Raw genomic sequence first — 19,105 nt, forward strand, 5'->3', positions numbered from 1 at the left:
ATTAGATGTGGGTGATCTACGGTTAGCTAGCAAAATATCATCCCGCCTAACATCTCGCAGGGTGTGGAATAATAGCCAATTACGTTTATAGTTTAAAAAATACATAAACAAATATTAGCTTGCTTTAATATTAAAGGGAAAATTTCTCTAGAAATTTTGCCAAACATTGTTACTTCAAATAATAAATTTAATATTATTTATTGTTATAATAATAACAATCATAAAATATTTTAAAATTAATAAGTACCAAGAAACGGGATGACTAGTAGCATAATATCATGAAACTATAACAGCGCGATATTGTTAAATTATTAATGATCACATAATTTCTGTATTTGAATAACAATAAGAATTAACACAACATCCGATGAAAAAGTAATTAGTAAAGTAGGTGCAATCTCAACAAAATTGTCAACTCGCAACAATCCGAACATTTATTCATTCATACTTCATAGCTACCTACTACTATGTTTACTTTAACTGTTGCTGTTTGATTGAGTTCAAATATTATGTTGTAGATGGCGTTGTATATAAAAACGCCCCAATAAAAGTTATAATATTAGTTAAAAATGAATCATTTTTTTAAATTTAATAATTAAAATTTAAGGAACAATGAAATATTCAATAATAATAAAATCATTTGCATACTTTTGGTAACAATTTAAACATGACATAAATCACGAGACAATTTCATACATAAGTAGGTCAAGGCCTAACAAATTGAATAGGGTTAGAGAATAGATAACGCTGTGTACATTGCGCTGAATAAAGTGATGTATAAAATATCCAAAGTTATAAAAAAATAAATAAAAACACGCTATTTTTAAATGAGATCGATTGAAAATTCATGGTATACTTTAAAATAAACAACGTTCAAGCTTTCCATAATATTTGAAATGGCAACATTATTAGAGCTTATTTTGGGTCATTCGTTGCTCGCTTCCAACTTGTACTTCGTTTGGATTTTAGTAGGTAGAGGTGCCTTTCGCTTCGCTAAACTTGCAACATAGCATAGTTTAGTATTTTCATTCAAAGAAAGCTGGCGGGTGTGCAAAGCAAATGTGTTAATTTTAAAACAACTGTGTCAAAGTAACTTTTAAAAGGAGCGTTGGCTTATAACAATACTATTGTGAATGAAATAGTTGAGGTGAGTTCGCATGAAGTTCTGTTAAAACATAATGAATCCTACAAGTGCTTACTCTTACGACTTTTCATCTTGAAAATTTCCACTAGTGAACTTTCGAAGTAAAGTTTATAAAAGTTTTAACGACTTGACAAACTTTTTTGAAGTTCCTAAAGTCCTTTACCCAAATTCAACTTGATTTCGTTTATGTGTCATGAAAACTTTGTTCCGAAAATAGTAAAACTTAGAATTTTCGTCGCCATTTTATTTTTTGTCGCGCTGGAAAAGCGGCCATTTTCTTTGTGCCGCGTCGCTTACGACGACTCGTATGTGGTCCATAAAGTTAATTTAGTTAAGTTGAGGCGTGATCTCATCATATGAAGTAAATCGGTGAGATAATTTGCGTTGTATTGTGATAAATGCGATGAATGGAATATCTAAGTAGCTGACTAAAGTTTTCATGATGGCCTAATTACTGCGTGGTGTTTAGACGTAGATACATACATAGTGTCAATTAAGTGTTCGCTACCGTAGGACGAAGGGCGCGGCGCGTGGCAAGAAGGCACCATGGATGATGACCAGCAGTTCTGCCTGCGGTGGAACAACCACCAATCGACGCTGGTGTCTGTGTTTGATACATTGTTAGAGAAAGGAATTCACGTGGATTGCACCTTGGCTGCTGAAGGACAAACACTCAAAGCACATAAAGTAGTTTTGTCTGCGTGCAGTCCTTATTTCGAGGTTGGTATAATGTTAATTCGTTATCTAGGTCAATTGGTATCGTGTTTAACTTACTTGCAAGGCAGCACAGTTTTGCTCTAATAAACATTCCAGTTGCTTCGTTCTAGCTTTCATATGTTAGCAATTAGTTTAGATTAATGTATAGATGAGTTGGCAATTGAAAGTTGTTACTACTACTTTTCTAAATACAAGTTTTGTGTTATTCCTAATGTATTATAAATGACAATTTCAATCATAGTATCAATTATCAATTAATAGCATGTCATATATTGCATAATAGTTTTCTTCTTTTTACAACAAAAAAACCAAATGAACTTGTAAACAAAACATGCCTATACAATAACACATGACCAAACACAATTCTATTTACAAACACAAATAAAACAATCTTTGTGTTTTTGTTTCAGAACGTATTATCTCAACAGTATGACAAACATCCAATAATAATTCTAAAAGATGTTAAATATGCCGAGTTAAGAGCTATGATGGACTACATGTACCGTGGTGAAGTAAACATATCACAAGACCAGCTGGCGGCTCTGTTGAAAGCAGCAGAGTCGCTGCAAATCAAAGGTCTTTCAGACAACAAGCCATCAAGACCACCGTCGCGCCCCCCTCAAGCAACTGCACACCCGCCCCGTGCACCGTCTCCCCCACCACAAGTAAGTGACACAGATATAATAATATTGCATATTGATTATTAATGATAATAATGTAAGATATTGTTGTTATCCCAATTTCTATGTGTTACCTATGTGGTTATTATTTCTTTGTACATACCTTAATTTACTATAACAACAATTATCTTCAGATAAGGTGAAAGCTATTATCTAAATATTTTACTTATAAACAATGATACTAAATGGGTTATACTACATTGAGATAAATTACATCAAAAACCAAACTAATTTAGGAATCTCAATATAATCCTTAAATTACATAATTTATTATTTAATGAGACATATAAACATAAATGAACATGATCAAGCATGTCGATGATATATGATAAAGTATATATTAAAGGAAAAATATATCAAAATAATTTCATTGTATAGAATGGAATCATGGAATTCTGAGGTCATAGTAGAATTTTTACAACTAAGTTTAGTTCTATCTATAACATGTTACATCAGTATATTTTGTAATTTTTTTAAAATTGGGTAAATATGGGTAGGCAGGCTTTTAAACGGGATAACCTGGCGGGAAGTGTTCAGTGCTGCCCGTAGACATTGGCACTATATGAAATATTAATATTATATAAAATTAATTATAAATATCGTTACTGGTGGTAGAGCTTTGTGCAAGCTCGGCTGGGTAGATACCACCCACTCATCAGATATTCTACCGGAAAACAGCAGTACTCGGTATTGTTGTGTTCCGGTTCGAAGGGTGAGCGAGCTAGTGCAATTACAGGCGCAAGGGACATAACATCTTAGTTCCCAAGGTCGGTGGCGCATTGGTGATGTAAGCGATGGTTAACATTTCTTACAACGCCAACGTCTATGGGCGTCGGTGACCACTCGCCACCTGCCTCCGTTCGGGCCGGAGGTACCGGAACACGAGCAGGTCGGCGGGAGCTCACCCAGTGCGTGTCCGCAGGCGCGAGACGGCAGCGTGGACAGCCGCTCGGGCTCGCTCAGCCCGAGCCGGCGCCGGAAGAAAGCGCGCCGCGCGTCCGCCTCGCCCGCGCCGCCCGCGCCCGCGCCGCCCGACGCGCGCGACGAGCCCGCGCCGCTCAAGGAGGAGCTGTCGCGCGACGGCGTGGAGGACCTCACGCTGGACGAGGAGGCGGACGAGCAGCCCGCCGTCGCACACAACGACGTCGTACGCAGTGAGTACCCGCGCCCGCCCCCGCGCCCGCCCCCGCGCCGCCCGCGTGCCCCTCTGTACGTCATTTTTATTTCGTTTCCTCTTTTCAGATTTTCAATGGCATATGGAAAGATCTCAAGATGAAATTATGAATTCAAATGACAGTGTTCGAGAGAGTCAAGGTAAGCCCCAGTACGTTATAAAGATGCTGTTACAGGCGACATCTGTCCGTACGCTGTGCCTGTGAAAGCTATCTGTACTCGGAACATCTTGTATTGCTATTGAATGTTATTCTAAGATTTTATTTGTAATCTATATATGTAGAGGCCTCCGATACAAGATGTTATGTGGGATTCGAGATGGATATTTCTGGAACAATGAACTTTTATTGTACATACTATAATTAAATATTTATTTTATATATTTCCTACAAAAAATAACAAAAGTTGATTGCTCCAGATGTACAAGGAACGGATGAAATGCGCAATGTCTTCCCATAATTTGAAAACAAACAAACAAACAGTCATTGCTTAAAATAATCTATTTATCTTGTTATATATAAAAATTATATACCACAACAGCGGATACGAGAGTGCTAGTGTTTTCACATGTGAAATTTCAACCTTTAATAATTACTATCTAATATTAATATTATAAATTACTAATCTTATTGCAAATTATATTTTCTATATATAAAATTTTAGGATATTTCAGATTGACCGGTTAAGGTAACGGTAGAAAGGTATTGTTTTATTTTTATGTAGCCTTTTTATAAGGCGAGGTATTACATTATAAGGTAAGTATATATTTCACTGTTATTTTGTATTAGAAACCACTTGATTTACTGTGTATTTGCTTTGTTTGTGACTTGGGATTCGAAACGTAGATCATTGCATGCTTCATTAGTCTTACTGTATTTTAGTATATTTTAGAAACATGGTAATTTACGGTTCTAATGAGTGCTAACTTTATTAACATTGAGGAGCAGACCGTTTACATCGGTAAGTATTTTAAATCATTTATGCCTTAGTTAGTGATACGTAGAAAGTTTTATAACATTGTTACGCACCACACGCAATCTAATCTAAAGCAACTAAAGCCAGAAAACATAACATTATTTATTATATTATTGAAAGTAATTCGTTATCGTTGCTACCGGGAGAAACGTGTTATATGCCAGTTGTGTGACTTCATCAAACCGTTTGTTTATAGAAGACTTGTGGATTAACCGTGCTGACCCAGAACGATTTAAGGTAAATTAAAATTTATTATTTTCATTGTCGTCGTAGTTTGTTTGGTTATGTGGCTTATTTATTTATTATTTATTTTTCTTTATTTTGCATTCACATGTGATTTCACTGCAGATGTCTTCTTAGCAATTCATGTTTGAAATAAATAAGTTGTTTTTTTTTGTGCCAATGTGCATGTTCACTAGGTAAAAGATATTTTTTTTTAAATAATTTAATGAAGGCATGATAAGTTTCCTAGTGGATGCGCATTTCATTTCATCACTTACATTTATTGAATATAATTTATGTTAGGCAGTTTGCTGAAAATTTGTAGGGACAAAAACAGGACCAAACCATATAACACCTTTCATTTCATCCTTCTCCGCCATTCCTTTGCGAAAGATTGTCAGCAGCATGACCATAATACTTTTCCATTTAAGTCTTATAATTCTTCAGTCAAATAATTTTTAATCATTCTTTTAAAAACTACTCTTATAATATTAAAGTTGCGCATTAACGTTCACGCATTACTTTTTACCTGTGCTACTAATTTCTAATGCTTATTTACCTCATTCTCGCTTTTCATTCTGTTCGCCTTCCAGAAAAACCCACAGATCTAACAAGTATCCTGAATTACACCAAAACCCCTTTTCCACTAACTCGAGGCTACCTAAAAACGAGCGATGTGAAGAAAGAGACCCAGGATGAGAATTTATCCGAAAGAGGAAAGATTAGAGGCAGAAAGCCCTATAGGAAGAAAGGTCATTTAAAAGGGCAGAGGAAATTTAAGAGAAATCACGATATGACAGTGACTAAAGATAATCAAAGTAACGAACGGAGATATCTGTGCTCAATCTGTAAGGAGAAACAATATAAGTACAGGAGAAATAAACTAAGACACGAAAAATACGAATGTATCACTGGACCTCAGTTTACTTGTGAAAAATGTGGAAAAAGATATTCTCAGAAAAAAACTCTGACTATGCACATTGCCCAAAAACATCAGAAGCCAAAGGACGAAAGAGCTAACTCGAAACCAATTTAATTCTTTTTTTTTTTGTATTGTTGATTTCATTTTATAGTTTTATTTTTTTGTTTGTTAATTAAAACATGAATTGTTAGGAAAATGACATTTCTGACAACAAAAATCATGTCAATCTCTGATAGTGCCATCGTTAATTAGTTTTAATTTTTTTTAATAGCTAAGTCATAGCTAGTCCGTTGATCATGAAAAAGTTTTGTTTTTTTTTTTGTTTTTTTATGTTTACTCGTTGAGGAGCGTTACTTTTGTTTACCTATTTTTGTAGCTAGGCAGTTTTGTTTGAATATACTTTATATTTTTTGCTACCCTTAGTTTTCTTATCCAGCCGATCGGTTATCGAACGAACACGGCCCGACGACTCGATATCCGGACTGTACGGAATTTTTCATTTCAGGTAAGAGAACGACACCGAGACACAGTATCATGACCCGTAGTAAAAAAGTGAGCGAGGAGACGTTCACGACGACGCTGGCCATCCTCAAGAACGTGGCGGCGCCGGCCGACGACGCCAAGGAGAACGCGCGCGCGCCGTCGCCCGCGCCGCCCGCGCGCTTCCACATCCTGCCGCGCGGCGAGCAGTCGCTGCCGTGCGCGCAGTACAAGACGGACAAGGGCTACCGCTGCCCCAACTGCCAGCGCTGCTACAACGCGCGCAAGAACCTCGTGCGCCACGTCACGCTCGAGTGCGGCCGCGAGCCGCAGTACAAGTGCCCGCACTGCTCCTACAGCAAGCACCGCCGCAACGAGCTCAAGAAGCACATGGAGAAGAAGCACCCCGACCTGGCGCAGCCCTCGCCCGCGCCCGTCGGCGTCAAGTGAGCCGCCGGACGCCCCCCCCCCCCCCTCGCCGCTCGTGCCTTGCGCCGGTATTCGAATGCTAAATTTTATATGAGCCTCGTATACTTATTGTATTGACCGGAATCGACATTCGATATATTTTTTTAATATTAAACGATGTATCTTCGTCACCGGCCTTTCATTTGACCCGCACCGCCCCCGGCCCGTTTTCCGCTCTTATGGGAAGATAAGTCGAACTCGACCGACGTTCGGTCCGTGCATGTCTGCATGTATTAGAAGCTTCGCCTCCTATGATTTCTAACAGAGATTATTTTTATATTTTTATAATCATAACGCATTTCTTTGGTTCCTTAATTTTATTTTAGCCTCCGGTAGTATTAACAAAGAGTCCGTACGTAGAATCGCTTGACTTATTATTTGCAATACCGTCGATGTGTTGTATTTCAGAGTTACACAAGGATAGCCACCTCCCGTCCGCTCTGTTGTCGCTGCTGTCGGCGCGCGCGCAGTCGCAGTCGCTGGCGGCGCTCGTGCCGTCCTGCATCCAGGTCACCAACGTCATGAAATCCAACCTCGCCAAAGACATCGCGCCCTTTCCGCCCCTGCACCTCCCCAAAGTGCCCCTCGACACGCTCAGCACCATCCCCGACGACCTGAAGACGCACCTGCTGCAGCAGGCTTTCATGCAGAACAACAACACCGTTGGCCAGGGTGTCGATTTCAAATCGATCGGCAAGCAGGACGAACCGGACTCCGACGGCGAGTACGACGACACGGACGACATCGTGCTGCCGGAGGAGACGGACGCCTTCTACGACAATGCCTACTCGAGCAACTCGGGGAGTCTCAGCTCCGTCAGTGATATGTTCGAGTCCAAGCACGACGCCAAAGGGCACGCGAAGCGGGACGGCAACAGCTCGGACGACGCCAGCAGGCAGTTCGAGTGCAGGCACTGCGGGAAGAGATATCGCTGGAAGTCCACCCTGAGGCGCCACGAGAACGTGGAGTGCGGGGGCAAGGCGCCGTCCCACCAGTGCCCCTACTGCTCGTACAAGGCCAAGCAGAGGGGAAATCTAGGAGTTCACATTCGAAAGCACCATAATACCGAGTGGTACATATACGCTAGCAACAAAGTGAGGCGAAATAAAAAAACCTCGATATAGAGTTATTTAGAGAAAGACACGTTAGACCAAAGTAGATACCTAACCAAATCGGTACTGCAATAATATTATTTATATTTACCTTTTATTTTGTTAAAGACATATTAATTAATATACACTAAAGATAATAGTTGTAATGTGCACATTCCCTAACGGCATTAGCGTTAATTTGTTGTTTTTTGTTTTAGAGTTTATTATCGTAGTTAAGACTGACCTTAAGTATTTTGTTCTGGAGAACATTTTTATTATATTTAATTTGACGACCATTAAGTCCCCTTCCAAATGAAAAGGTTAGCATTTCGTACGAAAATGTAGTTTGTTAAATTCAAGTATAATGTATTAACTCGAATTTGCTTAGTTTTAGTACCTCTAACATTCCTTCTACGGAATAATTCCAAAAATAGTAAAACTAGTGCAATTGATATTATATAAAATGTTGATATTCAGTCAATTTTAAAATAAATCGAAAGGAAGCGGAAAGGTTACTTTCGTCACGGGTAAAATTTTTAAATATTCTCCACCTTAAAGTTTGACTTGTTTTTATTTTCTTGTTATATTTTAAATTATTTAACAAACTTATCAGGGACCATTAACTTGTCTTCCCATTAGTAGACGATCCAAAGTTTTTATTTAATAGTTGTAATATTGTTTATTAGGTTATTGATTTGGGACTTTAAAGTCCACATTTAGATGCCTCGGGTTCGGGGATAACTTTATATAAGATCCTCGACGATTTTGGGGTTATCTAGACTTAGGTAAGCAAAAGCTCATCGATTATGTGCCTACAATGTTACCTGTAGATAATATAAAAAAAATATTTATTATATTACGTGGTTTTACATTTCGGTTTACTGGGATAAAAATGTGTTCAAAATTTAAAAAAGAAAAATATATTTGATATTATCTGATATTTATATTCGCAATAAATATTCAAGTTTCTTTTAGCATATTGACTGTTGATATTTTTTGTTGTTAACTTAGGATAACAAAGCTATTTGACCAAAGTCAGTATTAGTTTATTAACGTTGGTATAACTTAAAATATGTTATTTGTTATTAAATCAAGTCATTGCTAAGCATTGAATAATGAATAATTTTGAATGCAATGTTTCCATCATATCATGTTAGTTGAAGGTTTTTAGGTAATGTATGAATTAGAATAACATTTGGATGTTACGAAGTTCACATTGTTTGTTAATGTTATTGGATTGAATTAGTTTAATAGAGTGACTTTTATATGAATATATTGGGGTTTACTTGGTAGAAAAGTTTAATAAAATATAAATATATTATACAATGTTAGATTTTTTTATTTTATTTTTTTTTTGAAATAACACTCCCATTTTATTGTTTTGTTTTTTTTTATGCAATATTTTGTTAGGTAAGTTATGCCAATTTTTTTTTTGTGTTTCCCGTAACTTTGCATGAATGCATGATTCACAGCTTAAATTTTTTGGTCTTGCGCAGGCATTATTGTTATTCTTTTCCTTTTTGTTCATACTAATATAATTAATAATTTCAGGTAGACAAGAAAACCCATGGGTCGGGAGGCTACACTTAATTAACAAACGTTCGTTAGAGTAGTTCACAGTGACTAAAACCTCGGCGGTTAAATGATACCACGAATCTCCCCGGTACACGTTCCGCGCCGTTTGCGAACATAACATAACGGAGAGTGTATCGAAGGACCCCCGAGCATTATTAGAATCATTCACCGTCAAATCTTCACAATAAACGTTATTTAATTTCTTTTTTGTTCTTTTTTTTACTTTCCTCTCGCAAAGCTTTGATCACAGCACTCGGAACTCACGTAGACACCGTAGGTAGGCTGGGTCAGAGCGCGCAGTGACCGGAGTCGTGTTGCAGGCGAGGAGTCGTTCGCGCGGCTGGGCGGGCTGTCGTGGGAGCAGTGGTCGGCGCGCCTGGCGCTGCCGCTGGTGGCCGGCATGCGCGTGGGCGCGCCCGCGCTGCCGGCGCCGGGCGAGCCCAGCTTCACGTGCCCCGACTGCGGCCGCGTCTACAAGCTCAAGTCGTCGCTGCGCAACCACCAGAAGTGGGAGTGCGGCAAGGAGCCGCAGTTCCAGTGCCCCTACTGCGTGTACCGCGCCAAGCAGAAGATGCACATCGCGCGCCACATGGAGCGGATGCACCGCGAGGTGCACGTCAAGCACGAGCAGTACATCAAGCAGGACAACGTGGACGCCTGCACGTAGTCCGTCCGGACGAGGCCGATTGCGATATTTTACATTTCTCATACGATTAGTTCAGGCTCCTCAAGTTTTTAGCCGATTGTGATAAATGTGATGAAATCTCTTTTGTGATAGTGACGTGGGACGGTCACGTTAGTTGTAATCGCCTTCCTCGATAGGCCACATTGTGCCTTAGCTCGTTACCTACTCCGGTCTAGGAGTGTGGAGTGTTATAGATACCGTATGAATTTAATCTCATGACGAATTTCTCTAAGTATTCACACTGGTTGCAGTTATTTGCGACGGTGTACGCAACTGTTGCATTTATCCAGTACGTTAAGAAAAGTGATTTGTATAGTTACGCTTCTATATATTTTTATATACAGCATTTATCTTGTAAATTATCATTCCTGATTTTGAAGAAGATAGGCGTGTAGCTTCGCTAGATCGTTCCTTAGGAAAATATAGCTCCTTGTTACCAGTTACAGTTACTATTGACTAAATTTAACGTTTATATGTTAAAAAGAATTCATTCATTGGCGAGTTTGGATTTGGGTTCATTTGTTTTGCCGAGATTAACGTACAACATAAGTGGGTACCTAAATGTAGTGAGAATGGAAAAGTTGTAATGAATACTTGCATTCTCATGTTTTATTTTATTACTTAGTTATTAGTTAAAATGAAGCTATTTTGTCGCTTAGTAATGCAAGTTTTAGATCTTTGCCATAATGCATGTTCCATTATTTTTGTAATACTCAATATAAGTTAATTTTTTATATTTTTTTTTTGATTATTTTAGATCTCTTTACGTGTAATGCATTTATTTTATATTAATCTAGAACGTAAAGTCTGTCCTGACGACAGCAGAGATCAGATATTGTTTAAGTGGTATTAATTTTAAGTTCCTGGAGATGAATGTGAGGTGTAATGACTCGTTGTTCGATGTTATATTTGGGGCCAATTGTTTTTTTACTTTAGATTAGGTCAGACCAGTGGAAATGAGTGCCTTATTAAATTGATTGTTAAATTGTAGACACTGCCATTGAGGGATTATCGCATGAGTGACCCGCACAAAGGAATCATGTCATATTTGGATGATATCGAAATCTTCCATTTAGATTATAAGTACTTTCTATACATTACCATTTAGAAATTATAAGTTTACGATGATACCACGGTAAGCAGAATTGTTCGCGTTGTAAACATTACCTCGGTTCGTTTAAAAGCAAGAGAGAGAGAATCGTTTAAGATTGTCGGATAATTTTGTTTTCGTGATACGTACGTGATTAGAATAATCAGCAGGAGTTACCATCATACAATCAAAATGTAGAGCTCGTTAAGTACAACCATACAAGTCATTTCAATATAACATTAAGTGCCTTCAAAATGTTAGTCATTAGGGTTTAAAATATTTCAAAATGGAGAAAAGTTTCGGTCAAATTAATCGTATTGTAACTTGTTATTGCAAATATCTAGGTTGTGAATTTTGACAATATTAATACTAGGGTTCAATCGTTTATTAGAACCGTCATCGAACACACCCAGTACAACACAGCTGTGATAAGAATATTCTCAAACGTTTTGAATATTTGTCGTATTCGGAACGAGCAAATTTAAAGATATATTATTGAAATCGTAACAAACAAGCCTAGATCTAGTGAGCCGGTAAAATCTAGCCGATATATAGTAAGATGTATCGCTACGCAGTGTTGACGGCCTGTAGCGTGTAATCTGACAATAGAAGTTACAGTGATTAAATGCATTTGATTGTATTTTATAACCTTTTTGTATTTTAAATAAAGTTGCTATTCTTGATATATTATAGTTTCAATTTATAATTTTGTTAACCTGTTACATTATATCGGAATTAATAATTTGGTTAAGTGAAGTTGTTAAGATAACTAATACTACTGTATTTGTATATTGGTAATAGTTGCATGTTTTGTATTAATAATTAATTCTAACATCTAACACTCGGAGAATTTTCGAATTCACTTAAAATGGAAAACCTGTTGTAATTTCCAATTTAGGTGAGTCGTACTGTTTAACCTCTCTTAAGTCTTAAAAATGGTCGCATGCTATCCTACAGGGTATTTATGAGAGTAGAATAAATAGTATAACTTTAGGAAAAGTGAAACAAATTAATGGGAGACATGGTGCATTATCCTACGCTTCTCACGTCAGTGCACATATCTTGAGGTTGCTTTGCTTAAATATTACGGTGGAAGCTTTTTATTATTTGCACGTATTCATTTTTGTTTGCGTTTTAATTTCAGTTGCACAGTTGTACACACCTTATATATTGGGTTATGGGACAGCCGGTCTGAGTAGCGGCAAGGTCGGGTGGACGCTGTATGAGTGCGTGGATTGTGGGAATAAATACAAGCACAAGGGCTCTCTACAGCGACATATTAAGTACGAATGTAGAAAACAGCCGAGTTTCAAGTGTCCTTACTGCGTGTATCGCGCCTATCAAAAGCATAATTTGCTTCTACATGAACGACATCTGCACAAAGATTTGCCGGAGAAAGTGGATTTCGTGTCGGAATGACCCGCACATCAAGGTTTCAGTAAAAGTTTATTTTATAACTACTAACCGGCCATAGGGGGGTGACTAACGGAGAATAGAGTTTATACTAACAAGTTGCGGGGGTAACATCGGCAAAGTGACAGTTTTAATATTCATATCAGAACATTTCTCAAACATCACCAACTCATCGCACTTATTTTTTTGTAAATGTTTTTTTAATTTTTTTTCGTTTCAACAACAGCCGCTTTTCAATCTATTATGCTCACATCTTATCGGCAGTTTTGCATATTATAATATTCATTTTATTTATGAATATTCATTGCCCTGTGAGAAGACGACAGCCTTAAGACCGCTTGTGCAACAATTGTAAATATAATTATCTTTAAGGTCGACAGCCTCTAATTGAATTGTCGGTTTTTTACTATAATAAACTAAAAATAAATTTATTATTTCTGTTACAGTTGAAGAAATTCAAATTATACTTAAAAGAAGAAGTAAGGATTTCACCATGAGGTTATCTGTGAGAAGAATTCGCAGTCCAAATGCATAAATGATCAAAATATTTTGAAGCTTAGTTAATTGCAGGGAAATTTATGTAAATTTCATTTTCTAGTAAATATTGCTTATTAGTCAATTTTGAATAAAATCAAAATATTTGCATTTTATTTGAAAAAAAAATATTTGAGATAATTAACGAAGAATAAACATTGTTTTTATATCATTGAGAATTATCTCAATGATATAAATAAAACATTATGGCAGCAATATAATAATGTTACCACCGAGATTTTAATATAAAATTCTATTTTGGTTTATGGTGGCAATGTTGACCTACTAATACATAATAATTTAAGTATATAACTACTGCGTAAGACATGTTTTTTAAAAATAATTTTACTTTTAGATTGTTAAATTTTCTTGTTCTTGTTATTAATTTTTATTTAGTGTGTGTTCCTTGTTGCCAAAGAAATTTATCAAAGTAATTTATACCAAGCCAAATAATTGTATTATAGTTTCAGTATTTTTGTTAAATTGTGTATAATATTTGCATTTGTTACTGTTTATAACTAAGTTACCTTTTAAAGTTCAAAGAAAAACGCGCAATATATTAAACCAAAGAATCTTCCAGTCGATTCTAGCCTTTATAAGTGCCTTATACGAAATGTGTAAAACTATTGTTACTAAGTAAATATTAAGAGTTTTTTATTAAATTTAAGATATATTATGTTGAATAAGATTACATTTCTTCCAAGATAGTCTTTCATAATAAAAGATTGTTTTCAGCGTAGACTGTCTATGTTTACTAATGAGAATATTGATATTAACTATCTTTGTCAGCTTCAAGATTTAACCAACTCGATGATAAAACTCGTTTTCAAAATGAATTTGCACCGAAATATCTGTTGCAATAAACGCATATGTCAAGAATACATATTACGTTTAAGAACTGTTTTTGTTTATCTTAAGTAATTGTGCGAATTTATCATGTCTTATATATTGACGTAATGACGTAAATTTCGTGTAAATTTATTTGGAACAGACGAAAAATTTGCTATGTACAAAATATTTAGATTTTTTAATAATTACATGTTACCTTTTATTTAAAAATATGGAAGCCGATGTTATTTAAAAAAAAATGTTTTTTTTTTTAAATAATTACAATTATAAATATCGCAACATACTCATAATTACTTAATGACGTGATATTATATACGTATGGAAAATTCGTAAATGAAACAGCTTATATACAAAAGTGATTCAATTATGTTCGTTATTATAAAAATGGTGCAATTTTAATGAAAATTAGCAAAGTGATTGTTTTCATATTATAAGCTTATATAAAATTAAATCCTACATTATACCTAATACCTTTGACCTAAAACGCATTTCGATAAATGTATAATGGTTTTTATTTAAATATATACCTTCTGTTTCTCAAGCCTTCGTTACTACATAGAACTAAAAGTTATATTATTGTAATATTATTGTTTTTACTTATAATTTCTTTAAAGAAACTATTATAAATTTTGTTACTTATATATTATCTTACTTACTGATTTTGATAATCTTTTAAGAGAAGACTAACTGTTTCCACAATTATAGGTTGTTAACATATTTTATTACTTTGTGTTAATCATTGCTTACCGTTATAAGATTTAAATTTCAAACCAACAAATATCAAAATTAAATAATTAAAATATTATTTACATCGGCGTCTATTAGCACAAAATAGTAAAATAAGGATTATTTTAAAATACCAGATATTCTGTTATATCTCCCGGAAAATAATTCACCTCGAATGACTGTTTAAATTGTCAGGTTGTAGGTGATTAACTACAAATAACGTTACCGTTTTCGGTACATTGTGCAAAAATGTCGACGCTGCAGGTACTTGGATACAATACGCGGTCTTAATAATACCAGGGCATGGTCAACGAAAAATTCAGTTTCAAGCCCTGATGCGTCGTGATTTTTTATATCAATATAAAACTTAGGTCCAAATTTCATTTTTTCAAACTACTGTTATATATTATTATATAAGAAGCAAAGAATACTTGAGTAAAATGCAGCACAAATTAAAAAAGTAAAAGTTTTTGTTTTGTGTATTATATAAATTATTTTAAAGTGGAGTGTGTTTGGTTTGTTTTAATTGATTTAAGAATGAGAATAAATGTTCTTTATTTAATAAATACTATGTGTCTTAATGTTCTAGATCCCACGCTCCGGCCTAAAACTTTCATATAAGGATTAATCAATTTATTTTTCAATATATGTTACATAGATATAAGAGTTCTTTTAAATTATTATAAATTTTTAGAAAACAATTTGTTTCAGGTGATCTGGATTTCTTTAAAAACATGATGCAAAATATGTTACCCATCATGCCTATGAAGACTAAAAACTACTGGTCGCAATTCGATTCTAGTTTCGAGTGTGAAAAATGCAAGAGGAAGTACAGACATAAAAGCACTTACCGAAGGCACATTACCTACGAATGTGGAAAAGAACCAATGTTTCGATGTCCATTTCTGGATTGTACGTACAAGGCTTATCAAAAGACTCACACGGATGCTCATATCAAGACGAAACACAAAGTCATGACTATAGAATACAAAGGATGATGCATCGCTCATAGTGAAAATAAAAAATTGTGATATTAAATTTAATTCTAATTAAAGTTAAGGTAAAATTTTATATCGTAATTTCATTTTTATTAGGTATTTAGATTATAAAAAAAACATTACTTTTTACATTTCGCAGCATAAAAACTACTTGATGTATACTTTAAACTTTGGCGCGAAAGTTAGGCACTAGCCGTTAGGCCTCGAAGATATCAGATATTTAATTTAGTTCTTTCAATTGGCAAAGGTATAAAATGAACATATATAAAGATGTTTTGTACATAAAGTACAAAATGTATAGCAATAATTATCTCTGAAGTATGCATTAAAACTATATTTATATTAAAGAACAATTCAATATTATCTGAAAATACAGATAAGACGATGAGTTATTTCTTTTTATAATAAAAAATATACCTTGTTCTGTCAATAAATAATATATGTATGTATAATTTTACTCGCTTAGTGATCGTATTTCTCAACGTATTGTAACTGTCATAATACATTTTTTTCTTATTCTATATGTCAATGTCAATAAGAACGATAGAAAATTCGGCAAAAATAATCAATCAATTTGTTCTATAATAGTAGTAGAATATGTCTCAATTTGAATTAAAAAATTAACAGATTAGTGATTTTACAATATGAATAGATTACTTTGTATAAATAAGTGTTACTTTAATACATTTAGGAGTAATATAAGTCGAACTTCGCCTGTTATTTTAGTTTCTAAAAATGTTTCACCAAATATTTGTATTCTTCGTGGAACACACGAACAAAAGAAAATCCGGTCAACTCTTAATTATATGATAGCACTAGGTGTAATGACAGTCGGTTTAAGTTATGCGGCAGTACCATTATATAGAATATTTTGTCAGGTGAGTCCAACGCTATACGAAATATATTCTTATCATATTCAATAGATAATATTATAAGGATTTTTGAAACGAAGCGAAACGGCTTAATTATTACCCGTGCTTAACAATCTTTTTGTATCTTTTTATAATAATTTTATTTACTTCTTGTACTACATGATTGCCTTCATTGCTACCAAGTCCAAATACGATCATCCTTGAACAAATACATCTACACTGAAGTATATTTAGTTGACACTCGTTTCTGTAATACTATTACTAGGAAAAATTTGATACGTTTCATAAAACAATATTATTGGCATTGCCTACTGTTTCAAAATTTAATCAGTGTTTATAAAAGAATAGAATAGAATTTCCGTCAACAATACATAAATATAAAAATAATACTAAAAAATATTTGTGCTTCACAGGCATATAGCTATGGAGGTACTACTGGTCAAGCGGAGGCTGATGATTCTGTCAGTAAGATGATAGCAATTAAAGATAGACCACTCAAGATTCGCTTCAATGCCGATGTCGCATCTTCTATGCAGTGGAATTTTAAACCACAACAAACAGATATCACTGTAAGTTTTCTTCTAATTAAAGTTATATACTATATGTATTTTTATCACACATAATGTATTTAGTTTGCTTAGCTTTTCAGGGTTGTTCAGTAAAGTTATTCAGACTATAACCTTACTCAAAACAAAAATAATATTAAAAACGAATTAGAGTTTGTGTTTGTCACATCATCGACAATAGAGAAACAAAGTTTTTATAAACTCAATATGATGATTTTACAGTGACAACTAACAAACATTTGTATTGAAATATAGATCTTTATGTATAATTACAATACAAACAATAATATCTACACTTATTCGAAAAGCTGGTGATAGAAGCAGGTCCCACCTTGCCACTGCGCTCTTTTTCAAAAGAATTGCTACATAATATGCAATATAAAATTCTTTTAATGTACTCATGGTGTGATCAGTATTTAATATTAATTACTTGTTAACAAATATATTTGCTTGCCTACCATGAGCAAAATGTGTTAGTCACTTATAAAGAAATCATAACGTCTGTAAAACTACATTTCATGCAACTAAATGATTATTATTATTATTAGTACAAATATGTTCTTTTCCACAATCTCAGTGCTAGGATGTATTCTCTATTAACTGGGACGTTCGGGTGGTGGGCAGCATCATATCAAACTAATCAATATTGTTTTGAATGTACATAATATTGTTCTAAAAAAATTGGAACCCAAATGTAAGGAGTATTCCTACTTTGTTGAAAACAATTGAATGATTATAATAACACAGACAGCTCTTTTTTTGTAGAAAACAGTTTCGATTTCTTAGCCTTACTCTAAAGTTTTATGCTGTATACTATGATAAAAATAAGACCCAGCACTGATTATAAAATTAGATTAGCCCCTTCTAAAAAGAGATTACCTATTCAGATTAGAAAATTAAAGAGTGGGTACTTCACAGGTGGTGCCGGGTGAGACCGCACTTGCATTTTACACAGCACGGAACCCCACAGATAAGACAGTAATAGGCATCAGCACATACAATGTCATCCCTTTTGAAGCCGGACAGTACTTCAACAAGATTCAGTGCTTTTGCTTTGAGGAACAAATGCTTAACCCTCATGAACAGGTAATGACTGTTGCACAGGTATTGTAAATGTTGTCCAAAGGCAGTCAGACCCACTCACCCTGAAGAATGTTCACTAAGGTGAATATTTATTTCTATGCCGAATGTCAATATCCAACAGTGTGTTGGATTTCTTCACCAATGACCTAATTTGTCACTTTTGTTTAATTTTTTTTACTTAGACATATTACTTTGAGTAAAAGAGCAAAACGAATGAAGAGCAATTCATCCATAATAGAGCTACAACAAATAATTAAACCATAAATCAAGCTTTATTCATTTTTACTCTATTAAAACATTATTTAATGAAATTAATTATTAATTTTTGTTTCCTGTTCTTATTACAGGTCGACATGCCTGTGTTTTTCTACATAGACCCAGAGTTTCAAGAAGATCCTAAAATGGAATATGTAGACGAAATAGTACTATCATACACCTTCTTCGAGGCTAAGGAAGGACTAAAGCTACCGGTTCCCACTTATGCCAGATAATTGTTGTAATGTAAACGGTTGGAATTGTTGACAAAGATTATGTATTTTATGTAGTTGTTTGTTTAAAATTAAAATATAAATTTAGTAAATGTTGTGTTATTACATGTTCCATCAGAATCAATCTAAGGACCTTCTATGTTCTTTTGTTTTCATTTTAAAAGAATCATTTACAAAAGTTATATTGTGAGAATGCTCCTAAACTCGTCAGTCTTCTCGAATTATTTTAGAATCTACATCTCATCGAGTACAACTCGGTAGGAATTAAAAAACGTCAGGGGAAAAATGAGCTCAGCGGTCCCAGGGGTTGGAAGTTAGGGGGAAATCATAGGGTGCGTTGCAAAGAAAGTCACC

The 19,105-nt window shown here is 34.8% G+C and overlaps 2 protein-coding genes across 7 annotated transcripts; both read left to right on the top strand.

Moving 5' to 3' along the window:
* Positions 1-910: 910 nt before the first annotated feature.
* On the top strand, positions 911-14,498 carry LOC126774126 (longitudinals lacking protein, isoforms A/B/D/L). Of its 6 annotated transcripts, XM_050495465.1 has the most exons (7): positions 911-1,147; positions 1,658-1,864; positions 2,272-2,526; positions 3,464-3,695; positions 3,784-3,855; positions 12,367-12,654; positions 13,082-14,498. In XM_050495465.1, the coding sequence occupies exons 2-6, from the start codon at positions 1,691-1,693 to the stop codon at positions 12,639-12,641; spliced, it is 1,008 nt and encodes a 335-aa protein (XP_050351422.1). In that variant the 5' UTR covers positions 911-1,147; positions 1,658-1,690; the 3' UTR covers positions 12,642-12,654; positions 13,082-14,498. The 6 variants fall into 6 exon arrangements, with proteins under 6 accessions (XP_050351422.1, XP_050351421.1, XP_050351416.1 ...); XM_050495464.1 differs by lacking the exons at positions 12,367-12,654; positions 13,082-14,498 and adding an exon at positions 9,768-11,907; XM_050495459.1 differs by lacking the exons at positions 12,367-12,654; positions 13,082-14,498 and adding an exon at positions 7,190-9,198.
* Positions 14,499-16,277: 1,779 nt separating this feature from the next.
* On the top strand, positions 16,278-18,843 carry LOC126774129 (cytochrome c oxidase assembly protein COX11, mitochondrial). Its single transcript, XM_050495467.1, has 4 exons — positions 16,278-16,620; positions 17,028-17,183; positions 18,099-18,266; positions 18,611-18,843. Exons 1-4 carry the CDS (start codon positions 16,387-16,389, stop codon positions 18,752-18,754), a joined length of 702 nt encoding a protein of 233 aa, XP_050351424.1. The 5' UTR covers positions 16,278-16,386; the 3' UTR covers positions 18,755-18,843.
* Positions 18,844-19,105: the final 262 nt, after the last annotated feature.

This window comes from Nymphalis io, chromosome 16 (genome assembly GCF_905147045.1).
Source record: "Nymphalis io chromosome 16, ilAglIoxx1.1, whole genome shotgun sequence".
Lineage (NCBI taxonomy): Eukaryota > Metazoa > Arthropoda > Insecta > Lepidoptera > Nymphalidae > Nymphalis > Nymphalis io.

Bases quoted from the DNA above. Each gene is read 5' to 3' on its own strand.
- LOC126774129 (XM_050495467.1), top strand. From the start codon at position 16,387: ATGAATAGATTACTTTGTATAAATAAGTGTTACTTTAATACATTTAGG. The intron at 17,184-18,098 runs GTAAGTTTTCTT...GGTACTTCACAG, and splicing joins CACAACAAACAGATATCACT to GTGGTGCCGGGTGAGACCGC. The intron at 18,267-18,610 runs GTAATGACTGTT...TTCTTATTACAG, and splicing joins TGCTTAACCCTCATGAACAG to GTCGACATGCCTGTGTTTTT.
- LOC126774126 (XM_050495459.1), top strand. From the start codon at position 1,691: ATGGATGATGACCAGCAGTTCTGCCTGCGGTGGAACAACCACCAATCG. The intron at 2,527-3,463 runs GTAAGTGACACA...GCGTGTCCGCAG, and splicing joins CACCGTCTCCCCCACCACAA to GCGCGAGACGGCAGCGTGGA. The intron at 3,696-3,783 runs GTGAGTACCCGC...TCCTCTTTTCAG, and splicing joins ACACAACGACGTCGTACGCA to ATTTTCAATGGCATATGGAA.